The 27,918-nt window shown below is 34.9% G+C and overlaps 1 protein-coding gene and 1 long non-coding RNA gene across 8 annotated transcripts; both read left to right on the top strand.

Moving 5' to 3' along the window:
* The first annotated feature begins 1,936 nt into the window (after nucleotides 1-1,936).
* LOC130827106 (uncharacterized) lies at nucleotides 1,937-7,500 on the top strand. 5 transcript variants are annotated; one of them, XM_057692725.1, is made up of 13 exons: nucleotides 1,952-2,205; nucleotides 3,146-3,393; nucleotides 3,502-3,708; nucleotides 3,793-3,888; nucleotides 3,987-4,115; nucleotides 4,197-4,517; nucleotides 4,722-4,970; nucleotides 5,059-5,480; nucleotides 5,574-5,774; nucleotides 5,857-5,967; nucleotides 6,043-6,118; nucleotides 6,209-6,304; nucleotides 7,151-7,495. In XM_057692725.1, the coding sequence occupies exons 5-13, from the start codon at nucleotides 4,053-4,055 to the stop codon at nucleotides 7,241-7,243; spliced, it is 1,632 nt and encodes a 543-aa protein (XP_057548708.1). In that variant the 5' UTR covers nucleotides 1,952-2,205; nucleotides 3,146-3,393; nucleotides 3,502-3,708; nucleotides 3,793-3,888; nucleotides 3,987-4,052; the 3' UTR covers nucleotides 7,244-7,495. The 5 variants fall into 5 exon arrangements, with proteins under 5 accessions (XP_057548709.1, XP_057548708.1, XP_057548707.1 ...); XM_057692726.1 differs by having other exon boundaries at nucleotides 1,937-2,205; nucleotides 3,088-3,708; XM_057692724.1 differs by lacking the exons at nucleotides 3,502-3,708; nucleotides 3,793-3,888; nucleotides 3,987-4,115 and having other exon boundaries at nucleotides 7,151-7,500.
* A 1,526-nt stretch (nucleotides 7,501-9,026) lies between these two features.
* LOC130827105 (uncharacterized) lies at nucleotides 9,027-25,666 on the top strand. Of its 3 annotated transcripts, none has more exons than XR_009047161.1 (5): nucleotides 9,027-9,359; nucleotides 22,468-22,546; nucleotides 22,693-22,785; nucleotides 22,888-23,007; nucleotides 25,347-25,666. It is a non-coding gene; the product is annotated as an uncharacterized LOC130827105 (long non-coding RNA). The 3 variants fall into 3 exon arrangements; XR_009047162.1 differs by lacking the exon at nucleotides 25,347-25,666 and adding an exon at nucleotides 23,089-24,042 and having other exon boundaries at nucleotides 22,505-22,546; XR_009047160.1 differs by lacking the exon at nucleotides 25,347-25,666 and adding an exon at nucleotides 23,089-24,042.
* The last annotated feature ends 2,252 nt before the right edge of the window (nucleotides 25,667-27,918 follow it).

Raw genomic sequence — 27,918 nt, 5'->3', positions numbered from 1 at the left:
AAAATTTTGTGAGTTTTTAATTGGAGTAAAAGTTCTAGAGGGATATTCTTCCAAAATCAGCAGTTGTGTGTCAATGGCTGATTTAAATTTGATTCACATGAAGTCCCATGACTATCATATTCTTATGGAACATCTTCTTCCTGTAGCTATTCGGTCTATTTTTCCGGAACATGTTCGATATACTATCACTAAAATTTGCATGTTTTTCAGTGAGATATGTAACAAAGTTATTGATCCGGTGAAATTGAAAAATTTGCAAGATGAAATTATTATCACTCTATGTCAGTTGGAGATGTATTTTCCGCCTTCCTTCTTCGATATTATGGTTCATCTTGTTGTACATTTAGTAAGAGAGATACAGTTATGTGGACCAGCATAAGATATATGTACCCTATTGAGAGATATATGAAAATTTTAAAAGGGTATGTTAACAATCGAAGTCATCCAGAAGGTTGCATAGTTGAACGAGCTCTAATTGAAGAATCCATGGAATATTGTATTAAGTACCTGGCTAATGTTGATGCTATTGGGATTCCAAAACCTAGGCATTCTGGTGGCTTAAAAGGGAAGGGAATATCTGCATGTAAGGATTTGTCCATGCCTCGTGCTATAGTGAATCAAGTTCATCTATGTGTATTGCATAATAGTTTGGAAGTTAGGCCATATGAGAAGTTACATTTGGATTATCTAAAAAAACAATACCCACATAAGAGTGAGAAGTGGAGAATTGAAGAACACAACCGTACCTTTATTGATAGGTTCCAAACTCAAATTTCAGAAGAATTAGGTTATTCTCCTTCAAAAATTTCCGATAGATTGAAATGGCTATCTCGAGGTCCTTCGACAACTGTCTTATCATATACATCTTACCAAATTAATGGCTATACATTCTACACAAAGGACAAAGATAATGAGTCTACAATGCAAAATAGTGGTGTATGTCAAGAAGCTGAAGCTTTGCATATGTCGAGTGCAAAAGACAAAAATCCAATTTATGCAAAAATGTCATATTATGGAGTGATCAATGACATATGGGAGTTAGATTACATTGGCTTTAGGCTTCCTATTTTTCGCTGTACGTGGGTAGATAACAATAATGGCATGAAAGTAGATAGACTCTGGATTTACTCTCGTTGATCTTAGAAAAATTGGTTATAAGAATGAGCCATTTATATTAGCAACTCAAGCGAAACAAGTTTTTTATGTAAATGACCCTGCTTCTAATAGTTGGTCAGTTGTACTGTCATCAAATAAAAAATGTCCGTTTGACGATGATATAGATGAAATGGAGGAGGCTTCATTCTCTCTACCTTTTGAAGCGCTAGCCACAAATGATATAGTTCTAGGAGATGATGTTTGTATCGACGATTTGTTCATTCTGAAGGAATAAATGTTGAACCATCAGATGATACCCATAAACAATGTTAAAGAAAAAAGAAAAAAACTAATTGGTAAGAATTTTTATAACTAAGCACCTATATATATATATATATATATATTTCTTTTTTCATTTTTATTATCTATGTAGTGGATTAGAGAATAGTAAATGGATTTTGTATAATGTTTTTATAATTTATGAACATTTATTTGGTTTTAGATAAAAGTTTTACATTTTAGAATAGTAAAGATAGACTCGACTTTTACTATGACAAAAACAGAACGCTAGTCGGCTTATAATCTATAAGTTAAAATAGGGACCAGACCGTAAACCGGTTTTTTTTGAAAAAAAACAGACCAGACTGTGAACCGGATTTTTTTGAAAAAAAACAGACCAGACCGTTTGGACCGTAGACCAGAGCAAATATTAAAATTACGATTTGGTCCAATTTAATTTACGGATTAGACCAAACTCTATTCAGCGCTAATTGAAAGGTGTGAAAATAAAAAATGTTGAAAGTGAAAAAACAAAGGAAGTACTTGAAAAAACCCGCGGGTAGTCAGCTTTACATTTTCCCACTACCTCCTTCTTTTATTTTCAGTAGCCCTCAAACTCAATTCTTCTTGTATTTTTATGCTTCAACCGCCATAGCCCATAAGCCACAACTCTAAAATTTCTGAATTTCCCTTGCAAAACCAATCTTTTCCTAATTAAGTTTGGTTATTTCCTTCTACTTGATTTTCCTTAAATTTAGGGTATTTCAATACATCAAATTGAAGAAGTCAAGTTTAATTACAATTTTTGTTTGCCTTTCCTAACAAATTGAGGTAATATTTACAGTTTATTGTTTTCAATTTGTTTATGTATTTAGTGATATATATTTATTTGAATTTCATAGACCTTTTTTTTTGTTTTATGGAATAAACTTTCAATTGCATAAATATTTAGGGTTCTAAGATAATTCGTTGATTGCTGTGGAATTAACTTTCATTGAATTGGTTGTTATACTTAGTATAGACTCATTGATAATTTTTATAGATAGATTCAAAGGAATTAACTTTCATTGAATTAGTTCAAATATTATAATAGCAAGTTACTCCATTGTTGTAATTTAGCTCTTGTTTCTTTATCTGTGTTCTGCCCCACAGTCTGGTAAAATGAGCGAGTGAGTGTATGTGTCTTTGTCTTTGGTATATGGAAGTATTCAAGTAGACATAGTTTATTGTTTTCAAAGAACATGCTAATTCTATAAATAAAAAGGCTTTGAAATTCTAAAGTACCTCAATGAACCAAAATTCAAGTAGCTATTAAAACTAGAAATTTAAAATGAAAATTTTGTAAGTGTTGGAGTTTGGTTACTCATTGATGTGTCTATTTGAATAAACTCTAGTACTTGGCAAATTTATACCAAATAGCCCTGTTTGTGATTAATTAGGGGAGATGGTATATAAATAGTTGGCAATACTACTTATGAACAAGCCAAATTGAAGTTTCATTATGAACAAGCCAAATGAGTCTTCAACTGAACAGAAATCAAAGAACACAATAAAATGTGATGAAACCAGCTGCGTGAATTTGTTTTGAACCAGAACTGCAGCTGTTCTGCTTATTGCACACCCTATATTAATCTAATCTGAACCTACTGCTGTTATTGTGCTAATCTATTGATGTTCAAACCACTTAAATAGATTTTGAATCTTATCACGCAGATTATGAGACCTTCAAAAAAGCCTAAAAAGAAAAATGTTTATGAGCCTCGTATGCCAGGTGTGCTTTATGCAGGGAAATCTGATTCGGGTCGAGGTCCAACTGTATTGAGTAGAGTGATACGTGGAAGGAATAAGGGTAAAGTACAAGAAGTTCAATGGAATACTAAAGGACAACCGATTGGACCTAATAGCAAAAAGATGATGAGTTATTGGGGTTCAATTGTGAAGCAAAATGTTCCAATCACTTACAATAAGTGGCCTGAAGTACCTCAACGTCTAACAGATGCATTATTTGAAGAGCTTATGGTGAGCTTCATTTTTCTAAATTAGTTCTTTTGGAGCGCTTGTTGTATCTACTTTTAGTTTGATGTACCTTAACATTAAATCATGTACATATGTCACTCTTTTTGGTAGATAACATTCACTGTAGAGCATAATAGGAAGGGATATTTTATAGAGGCTGGAGATTATAGTTGGAAGAACTTTAAGTCAGAGCTAACTAGAAATTGGTTATATGATCCTGAAAAACAACTACGTGAAATCCCCCCCAAAAAATTTTGCTTCATTGATAAATCAGATTGGAGAGAATTTGTAAAAAGTCGCCTCGATCCAAAGTTCCAGGTATGTGACAATAATATTTGCTTAGCAAAAATTTATTTCTAATTTCTTTCTTAAGGTAAGTAAATAATAGTTTGTTAATTATAGGAGTTAAGGGAAGCTAATCGAAAGCGCGCAACAAAAACTAATCTATACCCTCAAAAGTACTCTTGATTGGGTTATGCACGACTTGAAGTTGATGTGGTACGTAGTTTGAAATGCATGTGACCTTGTAATATTAGTGCGAAAAATATAATTTAATATTGAAATACATAAGAAATTTGTGGCATTGTTTTTTTTAGATTAAACGGTTGGAAAAGAAAGGTATTTTCATCACTGAATTAGATCGCGCAACCTTATGGAAATTTATGAGGTGCGATGAAGATGAGAATGTCATCGACGAACAAGCAAAAGAAGTTATTGGTCTTATTGTATGTTTCCATGATTTTCATTTGCACATTGAGTTTATTCTCATGTTATCCAATTCAATAACTTTGCTTCTCATGTTACAGGGCAACCTTAAAAATCAATCATCTCAAGGAGAAATAGAGATTTCTGGTCGTGATGATATACTAAAAAAGGCGTTAAATAAGGAAGAGCATGGTGGTCGCGTCAGAGGTGTCGGTGGAGGGTCGAGAATTTCAACATGTTTCGGAAAATGGGCTACTAAGATGGATTGCTCGGAGCTTTCAAAAGCCATGGAATCTTGTATCAAAGCCATGGAGCTTGAAATTCAGGAATGGAAAAAGAAACAACAAGGGAATGTAGAACCTTCTACACACAACAATACTACTGAATTAGAGCCGAATAATGGTGAAACTGAAATTCCTGAGGTAAACTAATTTTTTACTTCATGTTTTTTTTAAGAAAATTAGGAACTTATAGATAATAAGCTAAGAGTAATGGTTATGAATGCACATATCAGATTCTGCAGCACTTGCACATTTGCACAATCTCGTGAAACACCATCTCATATTCTTTCCACTTTTTCTCCATACATTCATCGATGATTCATAGTTAATTTCTTTTTGTGTTAGGGTATTACAAATTGTCAATTGGCCTTGTCCGAACCTAGTTATCGGATTGTTGCTACTGGACAAGTGCATAATATCGGTACAACCATGCACACACAACAATTACGGCCAGGATATGTGAGAGTAATGGTTATAAATTCTGTTGAAGAATGCACAACCCTTCCCGTACCTATTCCAGGTGAAGCAACTGTAATTAGTGAAGCAAAACAAACTTTTGTCTTATCCAAAGAACTTATCATTCTTGATCAATCGGTAAAAATCTAAATTCATATTATTGATCAAATTTTAATACTTATGTGTCTTACAATTTTGTTTACACATTGTATATGCATACAATCAGGTTGATTTATCCAAGAAAAAGGATAAAGTTGTTGAATTAGAAAATTCATCAAATATCCAATGTAATAATGAAGAAATTGATTTGACTAGCAAGAAGAGTGGAAAAGTTGCTTCTTTAAAAGTGAAAACGTTAGAGGTTCCGTTGAAGCCATTGGAGGAAGTAGGGTCATCTTCAGTTGTTTCACCTCAAAACTCTTCTAATGGCTATCCAAATAAAGAAGCTCTTAATGTAGAAATGCTCCCTTCAATCCTTCAACTCTTCTATAGATATGTCTCTAGAATGTCGAGTGATCAACAAGTAATGATACCGATTAACATAGAATTACGAAATACGCTTGGAGAATGTCATATTCGCAAGGAACAATTTCTTCAATTCTTAGCTCAAGAAAAGATTGTTGTCGTACATATCTTGATTTATATGTCGTAAGTACTAAAACGTTATCCATTCAATTATTCTTGTTTTTATTATCTTTGTTTTTGTATAATGATGTTTTCCTTTCATATTGAAAATAACAGATTGAAAAACCAAGAGCTTAAATATAAAAACGTCCATCAATTTGGGTTTTTATGTCCATCAAGAATCTCCCTTGTTACAACGAAGTTTAAAGACTTCAAAATGACTCAACACAACCAAAGGACTCGCTCAGAATACATTTTAAATGTATTAAACCTTGAAGCAAACAAAGGGAAGGTCTTCTTGGCACCTTATAATGTCGGGTAAATTTTCAGTATAAATATTTTTATTATCTTGAAGTTCGTAAAAATTATTACATGCATAATAAATCCTTTAATTTTATAGGCTTCATTGGATATTGTGTGTGATTGATCCATATGATGATGTGGTATATTATCTTGACTCATTACAACAAAGCCCAATTACACGAGTAGATTTACTTGAAGTGGTTGAAACGTAAGTTTTTGAGTGTTGCCTTTTAATTTTGAGAAAATGGTTGTTTTATTTTTTTTAATGAGTTTTATTTTTTAGGGCACTTCTCTTATTTCGAAGCCAAAAAGAGATTTCCAAAAAGATGAAACAGACCACTAAATGGATAAAAATACAGGTTTGCATTTAATTAATAGATGATAAATTTTTATGATACTTGTGATTAGAAGCGTAATTATTCTTTTGTGTTTTTGTATTTGTGATCTAGTGTCCTAACCAATCAAACTATATTGATTGTGGCTATTATGTAATGAGATACATCAAAGAGATAATTGACCACAAAGAAACCAAAATTCCAGAAACTGTAAGTATTTTTTAACATTTGTTTTGCTTTACTTTTACCTTGGCATAGGTTGAGTTGGAAAGTACAACGTTGTAATGTATAGGTTTCATATTCTTGTTACTTTTGGAATTAAGAGCTCATATCAACACAAAGGTATTAAGAGTTGGGATGTTGGTTTCTGCTGTTAAAAGTGTAATGAGTTGCTTGTTTTTGATGTTGTCAATGGTGAATGTGACTAAAATTAGATGGGATTTTCGAGTTGTAGGAAATCTACTAAACATGATGTTGCTGCTTTGGTTATTCTTGTTACTTCTGCTCTTTTGGTTTATATTTCTACTGCTTGTTATGCTTTCTTGCATTGATTTTTGATTATTGAATATTGATGTTGTAATTGTCATTTGGGGATGTATTTGTATAAAGTGGTGGATGTTTGTAGAGGAATTTCAATGGAATTTGCTCTGTTTTGATCAACTATGTGTTATGCTGTTTGTTTGGTTGATCTTTTTATTTGCAAATCAATGCTAAAGTCTATAGGTGAATTTTACATTGTTCTATCATTGATTGAATTAGTGTTCTTATAATCCGATGGACTTCAACGATCCATTGTAAGCGAATCACGTTTCAATTTGAGATTATGATGAAGTACTTAGGTTGGATACATGGAAATTAGCTTTAGTGATTGAATAAAAAAGTATTTTTTAGTTGAAGTGACTGATAAGTTATATTATATGAAAATACTTATTTGATATTCAATAATTTGGATTGTTATAGTAGCTCTTTATATTGATTCGTTTATTATGACTTTACGACTAGCCTATTATATTTATGTTTTACTTATGACATTCATTTTTTTTTTCATTTTTACAGTATTATGCAGGACATATTTATCCAACTTATACTAAGGAGCTAATAGATGAAGTGAGAGTTGAATGGGTGAACCACTTGTTGCCTTACCTATGATAGATTTTTATATTTTGTTACAAATTGTAATATCATTAGTTATCAAAGAATTTTGAAATGTATGATATTTGATTTTAATTAATACTTTGGATATATTTATTATGATTTTGGTTTTTTGGTTTATTTCTGGACTGATCATTATGGTATCAATTTATAATGGTTATGACAAGTAATTAAAGGAGGGAGAACTGATAGGAATCAACTCTGCTTTCAATAGCTGTTGTTCATTATCGTTAAGTTATGGAATTAAAAAATAATCATTATCGTTTACAGTTATAGCTATTATCTATAGATGTTGTAATTGCATAAATATAACTAATATTATCGTTGTTGTAAATGCTATAAAAGGTTACATTATTTATAGCGGTTATAAAAGCTATAGAAGTGACAGTAACTTATAGCCATTCATAAACCGCTATAGAAAGCATGAAAGACTATTTATAGCCTGAGTGATTTATTGTTGTTGGAAGTATTTTCTATAGCCATTCATAACAACTATAAAAAGTTATTTTCAACAGCTATAAATAGGCTTTTTTGGCATAGTGTCATGTTGAATAGTGCATATCAAAATAAACTTCATATAAGAAAAGAGACATTAAAAAAATACTACTAAACATATACGACAATCGACTTGACAAGAGTAGGTGCTAGGAGTCGTTTGACTTAGAGCCCTTGGAGGAGTGACTGTTGTAGGTTGGAGTTAGATTCTTTACGTATTTTTTTTATTTGATTCTTAAGATTAAATAACTTGTGACTTATTTAATTATTTTTTTAAAAAAATATCTTTAGGTCTATTGAGATCAAAACTCAAACTCGACTCATTGCACTTAGACCCAGATCAAACGGGTTTAAAATTTTAAGACCCATCGATCATTTCCAATTCTTTATTTTTTTATTAATCATTTTCTGATCGAGATATATGGATTCATGGATCTAGGTGTCTATATAGATACTGTTATATTCATGGATTAAAGAAAATGTGCAAAAGCTCTATTTGCCTCTGCCATTCTATGAGTCTTTTTTTTTTTTTTGCGTATGGCATCGCCACTCCCTTTGGGAGCATCCACTAATTCAGAACTTAATTTGAAAGCTATATTTCCACCCGGACATGTTTGGGCTGCCCCAAATAACCAATGAATGGCATGCGCTTTTTTAATTGGGCATATAGTCCTCGAGAAACTCTGCACAAGTACCACTAATTGGAAAACTCAGACCCTAAAATTCTTATTGAGTGGTGACACCATGACTTTGGGAGGTGACCCTTACCTTGGCAGAATTTGTATTTCATAGAAGGCCATGTTAAATCGTTGTAGAAAGAGGGTCAGGGGTAATTACCGGAATATAATATATGGAGAATTTTGAAGAGTGAGTGTTAGGTTGTATCGATACCCACAACCCCACAAAGATGAGATCAAGGATTTGCTACAGGCAAGTATCATTCAATCCTCCACAAGTGCATATTCTACCCTAATACTTTTGGTATTCCTTTTATCTAATTCTATAAACTACTACATTTTTGACCGAATGCAACGGTAAAGACAGAGCTAATATAACGGCTCATCTATTAACGTTGTATTAGACAAGGCTAATACAACGGCATCATGTTAGTTATATCAAAAAGTGGGCGAATACAACAGTTTTAAAAAACCGTTGCATTAGGCCAGCTAATCCAACGGCACATTCTAATCCTACGCCCTCCTAGGCTAATCCAACGGCAAAATGGCTAATGCAACGACACCGTTTTTATATAGGCGCCAAAACGAAATATTCATTTATTAACTTCCCTCCTCAATTTTCCCCAAATATTCCTCTCCTTACGCGCGATACACAGGCCATCCATATTGTTCCCTAATTCTCATTTTGAGCTCTGCCTTCACCGTTAACGCCCTTCAATCAGTCTTCACCGTTAATCATTTTTAGCTCTGCTTTCACGAATCATTCATCTTTACATTTAATTTCGCCCAGCTTTGTTCACAAATTCACATTTTTTTCCCAATTCACGATTCGCCCAGCTTTGTTCACCAGTAGATCAGGCAAAGGAAGGTGCTGGCGGTAGCGGTGGTGGTGGCTGATTGCTCGACTCTTGCATGTCACAAATTTCCTCGGATCTTTTAAGGTATACCTTAATTTGCTCGAATCTCTTGTGTCTTTGTGTTTAGGGTTTGTGTTATTTGAATTTTGTCTTTGTGTTTATGCCGGTGAATGGTTTGGTTTTAATATTTTCGGGTTTATGTCAAAGAATACACAAAGGAGTATATAATCTGGGTTTGAAATTTTCTGGGTTTCAATTCTTCTGGGTTCGAATTTTTGTACAGTATAATTGTATTATGCCTTATGTTATGTTGGATTGAAATAATTGTAATATGCATTTGTGTTATGTTGTCTTCAACTTGAAATGGAGCGTACCATAGCAAGGTTGAATAAACTTGAAATTGGTTTCATAAATTTTTTAATAAAGAGGTGAAACGAGTTAGTTTTTATTTGGGATGTTACTTGATGAAAATATTGAATTTGAAATGAATTTTTTGACAGCTATAAATTGTACAATCTATCTCTTCAATCTCAAAGGCACATCATTGCTGGGTTAATTTATGTTCAACAATCTTGAATTTAATTTCTTTGGACTACCCCCTCGAGGGAAAATAGTGATTTAGTTGAAGTTCCTAGCATGTAGAGCTGTAGAATGTAGATAGAAGAAGTTTGTCCAGCAAAGTTTTATAATGTAAGAGCTCAACAACAGTCTTTGTATTTCCCAAAAAATATCCTATGAAGAGAGAGTTCAAGTGCGTCAGTTCGTAAGCACTCTACAATCTGCCACTAAGGTAATTCTCTTTGAGAGTCTGAAGTGCTTCTCTTATCGAATCTTCATCATGATTAGAGTGCTTCAAGCATATCAGCCTCTGTGCCACACGATAGAGCATCTGAATGGGATAGTATTGCAATTCATTCACCTCCATCTTCAATTCTTAGCTTCCTGCACAAAATAATATTCAAATGTGACTATTAGACAACATAAATCTTTCTGAAAGAGTCAAACCATCTTGAGAGGCTAGAGGTTTAATACATGTTGATACTAAGAGCGAAAAATGACTTTACAATGGTCTACTATTGTTAGGTTCTAATTCGGTTGCAGAAAAAGAGAGAAATACAAAGAGAGAAATAAAGTTGTTCTTAGGCTGAAGAAATAAAGTTGTTCTTAGGCTGAATTGAAAGTACAAAATCACAGGGCATCAAAATGAAAATGTAAAAAGAAATGAAACTCGAGTTTATTAGCGAGTAAAATTGTCTTTTTCTTTTGTCTTTTTAAAGGTGCAACTGTAAGTACATGTTTTTAAGTTGAATATGATATTTTCAGTTGCTTTAATATGTTTATCGTAGGGTTTGGAAAGGCGATTGAACTGGGCAACTAGCTGATCAAAACCCAATCCTATAGCTCTTGTAGAATAAAAACTTTGCATTTTCTAAAATGATGGTATACCCTTCATGAACTGTGCTTAGAATGTTTTATTGATTTGGTAGCGTAAGTAGAGGATACTTATCTGTTGGTTGTCTTGTTTTTACTAACCTGTCACCTCGAGAACAATGGACTTTCAGGGTTTCATCCTTTCATCTCATACATCCTATGGGAAAATTAATATCAATGTTGAAAGTTTGAAACTGTCATGAGTTGCTGCAGATCTTGGAATAAACGGTTTTAATTGTTTTGGTTAGCTTATTCTGTTGTTTTAACTATTTGTTTGTGTTTTATGGCTTCTGTTGCTGTCTTTTTAGCTTTCTTTGTTCCATTCTATAGTAGGCGTACCTAATAGAATTACATATTACAACTCATAATTTAGTGAGGCTTCAAAGTATGAATTCTAGCCTCTCTGCTGTTTATAGGAACTATCCTTTTTCTTCTCACTTCATTTCGACATGCTAGTTTCCACCCTGCTCGCTATTTTACAAAAAAATGGCATCCCCCCTCTTTCTCTGTTCACATTTGCATTGATACGTCAGTAGTGAAGGTTAGTTGTTGTGTTTGTCTGAAATACGAACTGAAATAGAGTGATATGTTTGTCATTCTTTTAATTTAACTTTTTTTTTCATTTTAGTTTTTGTGACTTAGATAAAATAACTCTCTGAATTCGAACCCGAAAGAATGGATGGTGGAACTAAGAATTGGTGGATGTTTACCAAATAGAGTGATGAATATGAACGGGGAGTAGACGAATATGTCAAAAAGGCTTTTGCTACTAAGTCTCAAAGAAATCAAATATGTTGTCCTTGTTCACTTTGTCAATTATTGTTTTTAGCGTGAAGAAGGTGTTGAGAGATCACCTAATTTGTAATGGTTTTTTTCCAAGAACGGATAAGTTATCAGATTTAGGGATCAATATCCAAAGAGAAGAAACTATTTTGGATAGCGATGAAGGGTCAAACCCAAATGAGTCTGACGATGACATAGTAGGGTTGTTGCATGATGCACGTGATGCTTTTAGAGAGGGGCCAAATGATGAGGCAAAAAAGTTTTTGAGGTTAGTTGAAGAAGGTTAAGAAGAATTGTATCCTGGTTCCAAAAATCATTCAAAACTTTCCTTTATGATTCGCCATTTTGTTTTGAAGTGTGATCATAAGCTAACCAATGCTGCATTTGGAGATATATTGGAGCTTATAAGGGAGGTGTTGCCTGATGCAAAGTTGCCTAGTTCTTTTAACAAAGCGAAAAGTGTTTTGAAAGTGTTGGGGTTGGATTATACAAAGATCGATGCATGTCCAAATGATTGCATGATATATTGGGAAGAGCATGAAAATGCAACAAGCTGCCATGTTTGTAAAACGCCAAGATGGAAATCAAAGGACAAGGAGAATGAGATACAAAATGATAATGGAAAGACCTATAGGATTCCTCAAAAGATTCTTAGGTACTTTCTGATAAAGAAAAGGCTTCAACGACCGTTTATGTGTCAAGAGACGGCGAGATACATGATTGGCATGCCAATGGGCGTGAAAGTGATCATTTCTTACATCATCCTGCTGACGGTCCAGCTTGGAAGGAATTTGATTCCTTATATAAAGAGTTTGCTGATCCGCGCAATGTGAGGCTAGGGTTAGCCACAAATGGCTTTAACCCGTTCAACTCAATGACCATTGTACATAGTACCTGGCCAGTTATGTTGATCAATTATAACTTGCCTCCTTAGATGATTATGAAGCCTGAGTTTTTGATGTTAGCATTACTAATTCCGGGTCCTTCTTCCCCAGGCAATGACATTGACATATATTTGCAGCCACTAATGAAGGACTTGAAGGATTTGTGGGAGTTTGGATTGGAAACTTATGATGCTTCCAGTAATCAGAGGTTTGACATGCATGTAGCATTGATGACTACTGTGAGTGATTTTCCCGCTTATGTAATGTTATCTGGGTGGAGCACAAAAGGATACTTAGCATGCCCTAAGTGTCATTATGAAACAGATTCTGATTGGTTGCCTTATAATGGTAAGAATGTGTACAGTGGTAAATCGTAAATTTTTTGATCCATTTCTCCCTTAGCGTCGTGATAAGAGGAATTTTGATGGGAAACTTGAGGAAAGACAGCAACCTACTCCATTGACTGGAATTGATATTGAGAATATGTTGCGAGATTTTCCAAATGAATTTGGAAAGAAGCAAAAGAAACCAAGGCATGTTGAGGATGATCCGAATCCGTGGGAAAGATACCCATTTTTTTTTTAGTTACCATATTGGAAGCATTGTCTTATTCGTCATAATCTTGATGTAATGCACATTGAGAAAAATGTGTTTGATAGTGTCATTGGGACATTGTTAGACATTTCTCAAAAGACCAAGGATCATGTGAGTGCTCGTCGAGATTTGGTAGAGCTTAATTTGATGCCAGAACTTCAACCAATCGAAATGGAAGATGGTGCGGAGGAATTTTCAAGATCTCGCTTGGATGTCATTGGAGCAAAAACGCAACCAGGTCTTTAAAAATGTCAAGCTTCCTCAAGGCTATGCTTTTAACATTGGTCGATGTGTGCAAGTTGGAGAAAGGAAAATTGCAGGCTACAAAAGCCATGATGCTCATTTTATGATGAATTATTTGCTCCCAGTTGCAGTGAAGACAACATTACCCAAAGATGTTGCTACTCCTTTGACAAGACTTTGTGCTTTTTTTAAAAGTATATGGAGTGAAACTTTTAATCCTCAACATCTTGAAAAAAATGCAATCTGAGATAGTTGAAACTTTATGCTTACTTGAGAGGATTTTTCCACCTGCCTTTTTTGATATAATGGTACATTTACCTATACACTTGGTGGGCCAAATTAAGTTGGGTGGGCCTGTAAGTTCAAGGTGTATGTATGGAATTGAGAGGTATCTTCATGGACTGAAGCAAGATGTTCGAAATAAAGCTCGTCTAGAAGGCTCAATGGCAGAAGGATATCAAGCCAAAGAATGTATTGTCTTTGTAGCTAGATTTTTGAAACGATCAAGCCACGACCATACCTAAGGTTAATGGTTCGTGGTAAATCACAATCATTTTTTCCTAAGGTAGGACGTCCAATAAAGGGGAAAGGAAGGACCTCAAAGAAAAAAAACATGAACACATAATTGATCGCATTACATGGGCACAAGCGCATCATTATGTCTTGTTCAATTGTGATTGTGAGGAAGTTGAGAAATATATCAGGTTAGATTACCAACCAAAATGTAGTTTTTTCTTTCTTTTTCTCTTGGTTATTAATGTGTTTTATTTGTAGTGATAATAATATAATCTTTTTATATTTCATAGTGAGCACAAGATTGTTGTACTCAGTTATAAAAGTTTCAAAGACACAGAAGAAGATTAGCAAGAAAAAGAATAGGACGAGAAGTAGAATAAGAAAAATAGAGATGAAATGCTTGTATTATGTATAAGAGAGCAGTATACTCCCCTGAGTTCTTAGAGTGACTCAGTAACTCCTTAGTGTAAATACACTCCAATTTGTACTACAAGCCTGCCGAAATCTACCCTTCCCCTCTACATTATATAGTGTTGTACTATGTTCTAGAATACCCTTAACTACAGCTCAGCATATGATGAATAACAGAAATATTCTTGCATAACCAATTTACTGCCAGCTTTTCAATTCTGTTATGCAAGTGCTCTATTCCTTCTAGAATATACTTGAGTAATGGATGGCCTAGCATAATCCGGATCCATGACATTACCCACCCCAATTGAACTCACCTTGTCCTCAAGGTGGAAGGCAGGAAAAGCAGTTTTGATGGTTGAGAACGGCTCCCAGGTAGCATCAGAGAGTGGCAGCCCGTGCCACTGAATGAGAACTTCTAAAACATGGGCAGGATTAAGAGGATCAGCGCGTATGCCCAGGACCTCCTCAGGATTGGCTGTTAACTCTAAAGAGGAAGAGAGGTGGGCAGGAATGGGAGTTGGATTGAAGGCAGCCCCATGAGCTCTCTTGAGTTGGGAAATGTGGAATACTGGGTGGATTCGACTAGTGTCTGGCAGTTGCAAACGATAAGCCACCTCACCAACCTTACCAATGATTTCAAAAGGACCATAGAACCGGGCAGCTAATTTGTCGCACGGGCGACGAGCAATAGAGGATTGCCGATAAGGTTGTAACTTCAAAAAGACCAAGTCACCAAGCTCAAATGACTCGGGTTTGCGCTTAAGGTCAGCCCACTGTTTCATACGGTGTTGAGCTCGTAAGAAATGAAAACGTAGATCATCCAACATAGCATTGCGCTCTTTCAACCACGAGTCCAAGCTGTCTACGAGTGTTGAATTATTTCCCATGCGATGAAGGGAGGGAGGAGGCCGCCCATACACAGCCATAAAAGGGGACATGTTAGTGGACATGTGAGGGGAGGTATTGTAGCAAAATTTGGCCCAATGTAACCATTTGGCCCATGCCTTGGGTTGCCCATTGGCAAAACAACGTAAGTCTCAAGAGCTTGATTAACGATCTCAGTTTGGCCATCGGTTTGGGGGTAATATGTCGAACTACGTAAAAGCTGGGTGCCTTGCAAGCGAAAAATTTCACGCCAAAAGATGCTCATGAACACTTTGTCGCGATCGGAGACAATAGATAAGGGAAACCCATGGAGGCGCACAATTTCCTTGATAAAAAGAGAAGCTACTGTGTGAGCCGTAAAAGGATGTTTAAGACCGATGAAATGAGCATACTTCGACAAGCGGTCAACCACAACCAAAATTGTATCCCAACCACCTGAACGAGGCAAGGCTTCCACAAAGTCCATAGTGAGTTCTTCCTATATTTAAGCAGGCATGGGCAAGGGCTGTAGAAGGCCTTGGGGCTTTTGATGGGATGCCTTCTGTTGTTGGAAGATGAGACAGTTACGAACATATTGAGCGATTTGGCGACGCATACCATTCCAATACCAATCCTCGGCGATGCGTAAATAGGTTTTATGCTCCCCATTATGACCACCCATAGCCGAGTCATGGAATTCAAACAGAAGTTTGGGAATCAAGGTGGAATTGGAGGGAATGACAAGGCGCCCTTTGTACAGCAATTGGCCATGGTGAAAGGAAAAACCATTCCCAACTTTGCCAGTAGTAAGGTCCGAATGGAGCTGCTGTATGTGGGTGTCTTTGGATATTTCATCCTTCAAGACTTGCCAATCAATGGTGGCGTGAGTAAGAAGAGCGGTGAAGTGAATAAGGGCTAAGTTAGGATGGCGAGAGAGAGCATCAGCAGCGCTGTTGGAACTGCCAGGTCTGAATTTGACCTCAAAATCATACCCCAGTAATTTATAAACCCACTTCTGGTATTCCACACCAATCGCCCTCTGCTCGAGGATGAACTTGAGACTTTGTTGGTCAGTCCATACAAGGAAATGGCGGCCAATGAGATAATGGCGCCATTTTTGAATAGCAAGAACGATCGCCATTAACTCCTTCTCATAAATGGATTTGGCCTGACCCCAAACTCCTAAGGCTTTGCTAAAGAAAGCGATAGGATGCTTTTCTTGAGACAAAACAGCACCAAGCCCTCGCCCCGAAGCATCAGCTTCAACTACAAAGGGTAAAGAGAAATTAGGAATACCTAAAACGGGGGCATTCAACAATGCCTGTTTGAGCTGTTGGAATGCACTCTCGGCTGTTTCATTCCAAGCGAAACAATCTATGCGTAACTGGTGCGTCAAGGGGGAGGCAATGTGAGCATACTGATTAATGAACCTCCGATAGTAGCCGGTTAAACCCAAGAACCCACGCAATTCTTTCAAATTCCGGGGAGAGGACCAATCCATCATAGTCTGAATTTTATCAGGATCCACAGCAATGCCTTTGCTTGAGACTATGTGACCCAAATAAGCCACCTCCGGGCGGCCAAAGCTGCATTTCTTGAAGTTTGCATATAATTGATGTTCGTCTAGAACATTCAAAATAGTAGCCAAATGTTGTAAGTGGTCATGCATTGAAACACTATAAATCAGTATGTCGTCAAAAAAGACCAAGACAAATCGACGAAGATACGGTTTGAAAACGTCATTCATGAGTGCTTGAAATGTAGCCGGGGCATTTGTCAAGCCAAACGGCACGACAAGAAACTCATAGTGACCCTCGTGGGTACGGAAAGCGGTCTTGGGAATATCCTCCTGTTGAACACGAATTTGATGGTACCCAGATTTCAGGTCAAGTTAGGAGAAGACCTGGGCGCCATGGAGTTCATCAAGGAGCTCCTCAATCACCGGAATAGGGTATTTATCCGCCACTGTTTCTTTATTCAAGGCCCTATAGTCGACGCAAAAACGCCACGACCCATCTTTTTTCTTTACTAATAACACGGGGCTTGAAAAAGGACTATGGGAAGGTTGGATAATACCTGCCTGTAGCATCTCGACCACTAGTTTCTCGATCTCCTCCTTTTGAATTTGTGGGTAACGGTACGACCGTACACTGACCGGGTTACTGCCTTCTTTCAAGGTAATGTGATGTTGTCTCTGCCTGAGAGGAGGCAAGCCTGAGGGCATGTGAAAAACCCGCAAACACTGCTGAAGTATCCCCTTCAACTCATCGGGTACCCCATTAAGACTAATGGTCGGTGTATGCTCTATTGAGATTCTATCTAGACGCTGCAATTCAACCAGAATCCCCCCCTTATTTTTGTGGATTGTCTTCAACATGGATTTAAGAGTAATCTGGGACCGGTCTAAAGAAGGGTCTCCCCTTAATATCACCTTAGTTCCTTGCCAACTAAACTGCATCATGGGTATCTTCGAATTTGAAGCTATAGTCCCCAGTTTAGCTAACCATTCCAGTCCTAAAATAACATCAGCGTGACCCAATTCTAACGATAAGAAGTTTTCAGAGATGATAAGGGCACCCAAATCGAGATCGACTTCCTTGCATATGCCGCTGCTTTTGCGAATTTCTCCCGTCCCTAAAGTAACTGAAAATTCCTCGGTCTCCGAAAGAACTAGGCGAAGTTTTGAAACTGCTGTTGATGAGATAAAATTATGTGTGGCTCCTGGATCCACCATAACTATCACGGCCTCACCGCCGATTTTACCTCGTAGCTTCATAGTTCTCGGACTATTAATGCCGACTACCGAGTTGAGGGATACACTACTGCGGCCATTGCCCACCGGGCCCCCATCCTCGGCATCCGCCCATTCTTCCTCCGGCGACTCTAGCATCTCATCTTCGTCGCCCACAATGAGCACACTAAGATCTCTTTTTTTACATATGTGACCGATTCGCCATTTTTCATCGCAACGAAAACAAAGCCCACGCTCTTTTTTCTCCTGGAATTCTCGATCGGAAAGTCGTCTGGTATTTTCGTGGCTGGGTGGTTTTCGGTTGATGGGGAGGTGTTGCTGGGGATTTTGTTTTGGGAATGGGAAAGTGTTTTGGGGTGATTTCTGGTAATTATAAGTGCGGGTGGCATGGAGGGTATTTTGGGAATTTGAAAGGCTGGGGTTATTTTGGGAATTTCGACTGGGGTTATAGTGGGTACTTGCAACACCTTATTTTTTTCAATCTTTCAATGATTTAGGTGATGGATGCCGTGAACAACTGTTGGAGGTATCATAAATGCTAGATCAAGAAAAAACACTTCTATGCATATGATAATGACACTTTAAGGTGTAACCGCCTCGAATTATGAAGGCAAACACTAACTGGAATTTAGTATTAATTAAGCGGAAGCTTACTTTTGCCAACACAATTAAGGGGTTACTTAAAGGTCAAACCAATATCCAAGTATAATACTTGAACCAAACCAAAGCAATATAACGGAAGTCTTAACTGTCCAAAATATAGGAAAATTACAACCAAATCGAAATAAGTCCAAAGTTCAAATTACATTCTCAAAATAGTCTAAATTTAAAGTAATAGTCTCTCAAATACAATAAAGAGATCTAAACAAAAGGGGAGTCATACTCCAACTCGGGTTCATCTTCCGCTCGCAAATCCATTCTCCGTCGAGGTGCCATAGGGGTTTACTCTAAAAACAAAACCATTGGAAAAACATACAAGCATAGTATCAGCAAAAAGGCTGAGTATAAACACACTGGTGTCCGTCAAACAAGTTATTAAAACCCTTTTTTTTTATTTGAGAAAATTCATTTTGAAATATGTTTTTTTTTCATTTGATAAATCATAAGATCTCAGCAAAAAGGCTGAGTATAAACACAATGGCTCTATAGTCATTTCAAATTCTCATTTTTCATCATAAATCATAAGATCTCAATGGATCCAAATCAATTTCAAACTCATATCATAAGTTTACATGGGTACTCTATGAGTCATCATGTGACTCGTTTGGTAGTCGGTCTACCGTCCGCGACATGTCCGGCAACACAATGGTATTGTGAACAATACGCGCTCAGCATTGGTGAGCCGTTTAATCATGCACACAACATTTGTTGTGGCATATGTACCCGCCATTTAGGCTAAAACATTTTTTTGTACATAATATATATATCTTGTAATTTTAATAGCATTTGAAAGTCAAAAATATTAACTTTTTCCATATGGTAAACATCTTTTATTTGTACATAGCAAAACATACTTTATTTACAACTTAGCAAAATCAAATAATTATATTTCCCACATGGGTAAAACATGCTTAGCATAATCATATCATTAAACATAACCTTTGTATTATATTGGGGCATCACTAGCATGTATGAAAATGCATCGTAACAAAAAGTGATTAAAGTTCAATACGATTTTCTTTTTAAGGAAACCACTAAAATGTTTCGTTTCAATCCTTCTTAAAGTAAATATAACTTGAAAGGGTTTTGAAATTCATTCAAAACAACTAGAATATAATTTATAAGTCTATAAAATTATTATGACAGAAGATTTCATAAAATAATATTTTCTTAAATACGAGATAGTTTTGCCGGTAATAAAATCGATAATTGATTTACAAAATACATATTAATTCTCCAACAAGACCCAAATTAATCAAGTCATTATAATACCTTGTTTAAAATGAATTTAAGGTTGTCCGATCAGATTATAATTGGTTATGCGAATTTATAACGATCTTACAATTATTTTCGACAATTTGGGTATTTACCGTTATTTAAATTACTTACTTTATACTATGAGGCAGTAGGTTATTAGTATAATTATAAATTTTTGATATAGGTCTATTTTTACCTAAATTTAATTAACAGTATTACACCTTTTAATAAATAAACATTTTCTATTATTTTGATAATTTAGTAAATAATTAATAATTTATTTTATAAAATTATACCAAAGTTCCAGAAGTCATATAACATGTTTATTAGGCCATTTGAACTTATAAAAGTCATGTATGACGTTTTATTAGTTTGTATAGACATTTTATCGATAAATAGAATAAAATAGGTTTAAAATTATTTGAGTCCGAATAAAATATTATAAAAATTATATGATATTCCAGATGCTATTTTAAGGGGTATAAAATTGTAAATAACCATTAAAAATCATGTGGAGTATTTTTAATAATTAATATCTTTATTTTACCGATGAACCGAATAAAATTTATTTAAGTCTATATATGGTCACCAAAATCCATATAAATTTTTGAACATGTATCTACTATTTATATAAGTGTCTCATAAAATTTTCATGTCCAAAAAACGTCATTTAGTATTTATTTTATATTTTACCGTTTTCAAACTTACCGATTATTAATAATCGAGTAAGAATTATTAAGGTCGTTAAATGTCAACGAAACCTTCCCAAACTTTTATCAATTTTACCTACTGTCCATATGAGTATGTGATAAAAATTTCGAGTCCATATGTCATTATTTGGTAATTATTTTAGATTTTACCATTTTACAATGTACCGTTAAACAATTTAACAATTATTCAAAAATCATAAAAAATTCCAAACTAAATATATTCTGGCCAAATCTTGTTGGAGACATTATAATACGTTTTTATTAATTACTTTTGATGATGAAGAGTTCATCTAATACCATGTTTTATTATAAGAGTATTTAACACCTTAAAATCCATTAAAATATTAATTTAACGAATAATCTCAACAAAAAGTATCCAAGAAATTTTCTTAACATATAGCTACTGGAAATTTCTTTTAAAATAAATTTCAAATATTTCAAATTCATATAATCATTTCCATCACAATAACTTTCACAAAGTAGTGTTAAACATGATTTTAAACATACAATAATTTATAAAATCAACATGCATGATACCCACAATAATAATACATGTAATAAATTATTCCATACTCAAATTTATCATTTTGACATCATTTTTCAAGATTTAAGAACTTCTCTTTGGGAATTTTATTTTTTTAAAAAAAATAAGTTTATACACAAACTTTCCCAACTTATTCTTAAATCCTTTAAAAATCACTCAATGTGACATACCTCGACTTCAAGCCTATATAATTATTCCGTAAGCTCCTACGTAAGCTCCTACGCGTTCTTAGAAGTGGTTCTAACTTCGGGTCCTTGTCCTTCAAGTCTCAACTCCGACTCTTCAACTAAACATATTGCATTCATCCAAAAATCAATAATAATTTTGGATTTCTAACATGCACTTAACTTTCCCTAGTTCGAGTTGTTAAACTAATACTTGTGATGATTTTAACATATTTGGAGTATACTTATTATGTTGAGCAACATACTTAGTTAAGTCCCATAATTTTTTTTGAATCTTTTAAGTAACAAAATTTATATGTTTGTGGAAATACATCTTTTCACTTTATATTATGGCCGATTTTTTTTATAAGATTCATAAGTGATGATTTTCTTAGTGTAGAGATAAAATACTCATTTTATAATGATCTTAGTTTATAGAAAGATTCATGTAAAAAAATGTTTTACATGAACAAGTTTTAACAAAAACTAGTGGAATAAAGAAATGAACATAACTTACTCTATACTTGGTGGATTTCTTCAAGTTTGGTGTCTATGGAAAGCTCTTAAGATGAAGATTATTTTTATGGGAGATTTGAGTTTATAAACATAAATTTTCAAAAGTTTTAGATGGGTTTTTGAAGAAGATTTGATGAGAAAAGAAGGTGTTTTAGTTATTGAAAGTTTGAAGGATTCTAGTGTTTGTTTATGGATGAACTTAGGAGCAATGTGTTGGGGTTTATGGCTGAATAATTATTCAGAAAATAGAGTATTTTTGCTTCAAATATTTGCCTCTTGCATGCTTGTAATGATGCACAAGCTTTGGGTAGAACAAAAGGGGTTCTTGGGTCGAGTTTTTAGCTTGTGTATGTAAGTATACAAAGGACTATAAGGGGGAGTAGAACAACTTTAGTATGGCTGGTTGGGGTTGTTTTTTTTTTGGTGATTTTTGTCCATCATTTGATCTATTATAGTGTAGGAAAGGTTTATCTAAGATAGTTTAAGGTTTGGGTAAAAATAGTTGTACATGTAACAAGTTATGTAACTTGTATTTCATGTTTAAAAATCACTTGTATATGTTTGAAATATTTAATTTACTCCCATTATGGTTATATAATATGCTTGGGTATTAATTAAAATTTTCTCGAACTGTTATAGGTAGTTGCTCAACTTTAAGTTTTACCTCCAAAGTTTACACTACTTGTTACGATTCATAATCACGTTACGAATTAACAAGATTCTAATCATCATAGAAGTTTTTCAAATTACTACCATCACTAATTAAATTTTAATTAGTGATGAAAAAAAAAATGTATAAAAAAAATTAGACGCTAAAAACGACAAATGAAATCTCATTAATAATACGACTGTTTCATAAGGTGGAAAGATAAGCCTGATACAATTTCAAATCTTCAGTTTAGAGATCTTTTGCTATATTGGAATACCGATGAGGCTAAGGTATTGTATAAATGGATTTTAATCTATTATCGTTGTTTATTTTAATCACACATATATACATATATATATATATATATATATATATATATATATATATATATATATATATATTTAATTGAATTATTGTTGGATTGTAATATTTATAGAAAATCAGTCACAACAACAAAGACAATCGTCTAATGTTAGATGATATGCACACTTTGGGTCGTAAGTCATTTGCCATTTTACGCCATGAATTGGTAAATACTTTTATCTAATTATAGACAATTACATGATCAATTTCATATTCATCACTTGTCCTATATATATGAGGATTTACCCTTTTTATTTAACATTTATAGCGGCAATAAGATCCAGATAATAAGCAAGAGCCTTCCCAAGCAAAGGTTTATAAGGAATCGAGAAAAAGAAGTTCTGGAAGGACATACAAAACTAGCCGTGGAAAAGCAAAGGAGAACATTGTGAGTTAGCATCTTAGATATAGTTTGTATTTGTGTGTATTTTATTCGATAATTGCTATTAAAATACTATATTTACCTAAGAGGCCAAAATGGATGGTGCGGAGTCTTCCCAACATGAAGATGGTAATAACTGCAACGACCCTTACTACGAAGTGATTCCTACTGCTAAACGCAAAAGTCGTGTGCATTTGTATGGATCGGGTGTGAAAAAGACAGATTTGAAGAAGAAAGTGAATAAGCCCGATTTCATATTCCCAGAGGAATTCATATATATCAAGTGTTACCACTGCAGTTGAGGCTAACCCTGGGATTAATATTGTGATTCCTGATGTTCTGCTGCAATCGACTCCGAATGGTGCATCCAGTGCACCAAATCAAATCAGTAACCATAGTGGCCAATCTTCCAAATCGGCTGCACATCTTTGGAAATTTTTTCAACTGCACATCTTTGGAACAACTTTCACTCATTTATAATAATCTTACTGGAAAAATATCATCTAAGATAGGAAATTTAGCTTACCCTCCAAATTTTCTTTGCTTATTCCAACAAATTAGAAGGTTCGATACCTGAAACTATTGGGAAGTTAAAAGCATTGACTGCATTAGACCTTAGTGGAAATCAGTTATCTGGAATGATTCCTCCCAGCATAGGAAACTTGATAAACATACAAACCCTACATCTCATGGAGAATAAACTTACAGGAAATATACCACCTGAAATAGGCCGCTGCAGAAGTCTAACTAATCTGTTTTTGTAAAGCAACAAAATAGAAGGCAGCATCCCTCTAGAGTTGGGTAATTTACGTAACCTGCAAGACCTAGTTGATTGTTTGCTTCAAGTTATAGTTGTATAAAATTTGTGTTCAGAAATCTGATACTTAATTTCTAACTCTAACATGTTTTTCTTTGCATGTACCATTAGAGTGATAGAACATCATACTATTAGAGCTGTATTCTTGTTTGGCTTAAGTGTCAGATTGTGCTAAGTTTCATAATCATTCTTGATTAAGTATTTATTTTTTCTCTATTGTCATCTCTCCCACCCTTAATTGAATTATGTTTGTGTGTGTGTGTGTGGGGGGGGGGGGGGGGGGGGGGGGGGGGAGGGGTATGGTTAGGAATGGTTAGGACTCTTAGAAGTCTATCCCAAATTCTCAATCCAATGTTATGTTAGGAAGTGTAAAAATGTTAATAGTAATTTGGAAATAGTACACATGATTATTATTTTCAAATAAAGCGTTTAGCCTACATTACACTTGATTCAGTCCAAAAAAGAGGGGGGAAAAACTACTGGCAAATGCTCTAGTTTGCTATGTATTTCAGAATCAAACTACTCACAATGAGTATTACCCATGACCCTGAATACCTATTAGTTCAATTCACCAAAGGGGAGATCGACCATGATTGTTTTGGGGATATTAAGCAACAACAGTGAAGTTGAAGTTTGAGCAATGAGTCCGAATTTTGCTGAGTGGGCCACCGAAGCCCAACACTGACTTTCTAGGTCAAATTTCATTTGTATATCCTGTATTTGATATAGCCCAATGTTGATATTAGCTCTGTAGTCAATCCCACCATTCACAAATGCTAGGCATAACATTCTAGGTTTGGCCTCCACCATAGAGTTCAGGCCAAAAATGGACCAAACTGCATCCTGACCCTCTAGCTCGAGGTCGATGCTGGGAACTCCAGGCCCTAACAGAGTTGAAGTGAAATATTTCGACTCGTAGCACAGCCCAAATGGTGCTATTGGCTTCACTTGTGGCACCTTAGAGAGCTGCTTAGCAAAAAATGAAGTAATGGCCTTGAAAGTGGATCCCTCTAAAATGGTGTAAGGTAATAGGGTTTGAATGTAACCCAATGCCCACTTTAGAGTATAACATGGGACTGGGCTGGGTAATTCTGAATGGTTTAGTAATTCCAAGTGTATTCTCATTACCTAAGTAAACAATACAAGGGGAATCTAATAACATGTTTTGTTTTTTTCTTGAGCTTTACCATTGTTATATTCATAATGATTCATCAGTGCATGAGCCATAATACTTTATCAAGGTGTGGGTGAAATTTGGTGTTTTTGGGTCAGAATGTTTCCCACGAGTCATGGATTTTTTGGGGACGACTCGCCGCTTTTTGCAATGAGTCGTTGGTCACTGGAGACGACTCATCGCTTTTGACGGTTATTGCATTTTGTCTTATTTTCACGTGGATTTTGACGGTTATTTGGGTTTTCTTGGGGTTTAAGTATCTTTTAGTATCCAGCTATGCTTCTTAATTAATTTACAGTACCTTATTCTTATCGTTTATATTCAAGTATTAATTTCTTTTATTTTTACATGTAGGTGCATGGCGAGCTAAATGGAGATGAATGAAGTACAATGATTATATATTGTCATCCAACAAATGGAGCGTACACGTCGGTGACTAATTTTTTTTAGTTCGAGCTTCTGAAGATTAGGATTTGTATTTTGGACGATTTTTAATTAGTAAACTTTTATTATTTATTATTTGTTAGTATCGGTAGTGTAACATATATATGGAAACAATATTTTGAAATGTAACATACATATTATATATACTTCGTTTATTGTTATAAATATATTGATATATTTTATATTTATTATTACCTTTTAAATTTAAACTAACTAACAAAATACATATGTATTCCCTCAAAAAAATATAATACGTAGTATATTTCATGTACCACCGTTGCATTAGGTGAAAATATACCATTGTATTAGGTGACCTATACCGTTGTATTATGTGACACATACTGTTGTATTAGGTGACATATACCGTTGTAGTAGGTGGAAAATACCGTTGCATTAGCTTTGTCGTTGGATTAGGTCTATAGATCATGATTTTGTTGTATATTCATCTAATACAACGGCAACCAAAATGTCGTTGGATTAGGTATCAAGCTAATACAATGGCATGTACCTAATTCAATGACATATTGGCAGCCGTTGTATTAGATGCAATAAGCTGTTGTATTAGGCCTAATACAACGCCAGCTGATGTAACGGTATACAAGCGTTTGATTAGGTCTAATACAACGGTTTTTAATACCTAATACAACGAAATTTGTCGTTGGATAAGATAAAAAATGTAGTAGTGGAAACTCAGACCCGATCCATTGCACTTAGACCCAAATCCATCAGGTTTAAAATTTTAAGACCCAGACCCATTGTCTTCCTTAATTGAGCATATGGTCCTCGAAAACTCGGAACAATTACTTCCAATTGGAAAACCCAGAATCTAAAATTTCAATTAAGTGGTGACACAGTGACTTTGGGAGAAGACCCTCACCTAGGCAGAACTTGTATTTCATAGGTCATATTGAAATAGTTGTAGAAAAATATAATCATATATGGAGAATTTTGAAGAGTGAGCTTTAGGTTGTATCGATACTAATACCCACATATCATTCAATCCTCCACAATTGCATATTCTAGCCCGATACTTTTGGTAAAAAAGAAGGGTCGCTCTTGGTGTTTATGTGTAGACTATACAACACTTAATAAGGATACAATCCCTAATAAGTTTCCCATCCTCGTAGTTAATTAATTGTTGGATGAATTATGTGGTTGACGATCTTTATCAAACTTGGGCTCATGAGGAATTATGTCATCCTGGACGCATGAAGGACATTACGAGTTTTTGATGTCTTTTGGGCTTACCAATGTTCCCGCAACTTTTCGTACTAAAATTTGACCTTATACTCTTCATCTCTTCGATTATATTTTCAAATATTATCGCATAAAACTTATTTAAAGCAAGTTTTGGAGACACTTGCTACCCTTAAGCTATATGTTTACTTCAACAATGCGAGTGGGAAAAGAAAGAGTAGTATACTTGGGGCATGTGATTTCGCTGTTGCTCAGGTAGAAGTGGATGCCTACACCCACTAGCATTAAGAAGCTGAACGAGTTTCTGAGCCTTAGTAGGGTACGGACTTATACTCCAACCATTGACCTCATGAGTTAGGCAAGGACTGCTATTGGTGGACCGAAACAACAACATGAACTCTGATGTAAGCCATTGTCAGGCTCTCATCTTCGCCACGCCTGTTTTGTTTATTATCTTCCTTTTGTGGTGAAATCGATGCCTTAGGGTCATAGCTTGGGTGCAGTTTTGTTACTCCCTTCGTGTTTTAATAAGTGTTACACTTCCCAAATGCGGCCGTGTTCTAATAAGTGTTACACTTCTTTTTTTTGGCAAAAAACTACATTTTAATATTATATCTCTCTTTTCATGGTTCCCACCAAAACCCACTATTACTTTTTATTATTTCTTTCCTCTCATATTCATTACTTTTCAATAAACTATTAACCCCACTACCTTTATTTTACAATATTTTAATACCCAACTACCCCCACTTACTTCTTATTTTATTTAAGTCAATTTAATTGCCTAAAACTATGTGTCGGTCAAAGTGTAACACTTATTAAAACATGGAGGGAATACAAGAAAACGAAACAGTGGCATATTTAGCAAAATATTAGGCATGAGAGCACGAAGTAAGCCTATTTATGATGGCCATTGTGTTTGCCATAGAAAAATAGAGGCATTACGTCCTTGGTAGACACTTTGTGGTTTGAACAGATAAAAAAGTCTGAAGTAAAGAAGTGGGGAAAGCTTATCAAAAGTGGTAAGCCTGGATCCACCAAAGAGGGTGGTATATCCCTTGTCTAAGCAATATGCTCCTAATGTTGAATGTTCGCTTTGGTTACAACTTGTGGAGGCGCAATGGGAAAATGTGCAATCAGTTTTCATGAAAGATACAACACTCCGATTTAGGCAGGAGAATCAATCCCGAAATATAAGGGTGTTAAAAAAAAACCCGACCCACTTGACCTGATGACTCGTAAAATTCCTCGACAGGTATTTGGAAATTATTTTATAATTTTTCGG

Source organism: Amaranthus tricolor, chromosome 11 (genome assembly GCF_026212465.1).
Source record: "Amaranthus tricolor cultivar Red isolate AtriRed21 chromosome 11, ASM2621246v1, whole genome shotgun sequence".
NCBI lineage: Eukaryota > Viridiplantae > Streptophyta > Magnoliopsida > Caryophyllales > Amaranthaceae > Amaranthus > Amaranthus tricolor.
This window is presented reverse-complemented; position numbering and strand designations above follow the sequence as displayed.

Coding starts and splice junctions, on each gene's coding strand:
- LOC130827106 (XM_057692723.1), top strand. CDS start 3,091: ATGAGACCTTCAAAAAAGCCTAAAAAGAAAAATGTTTATGAGCCTCGT. Junction 4,518..4,721: donor GTGAAACTGAAATTCCTGAG/GTAAACTAATTT, acceptor TTTTTGTGTTAG/GGTATTACAAATTGTCAATT. Junction 4,971..5,058: donor TTATCATTCTTGATCAATCG/GTAAAAATCTAA, acceptor GCATACAATCAG/GTTGATTTATCCAAGAAAAA.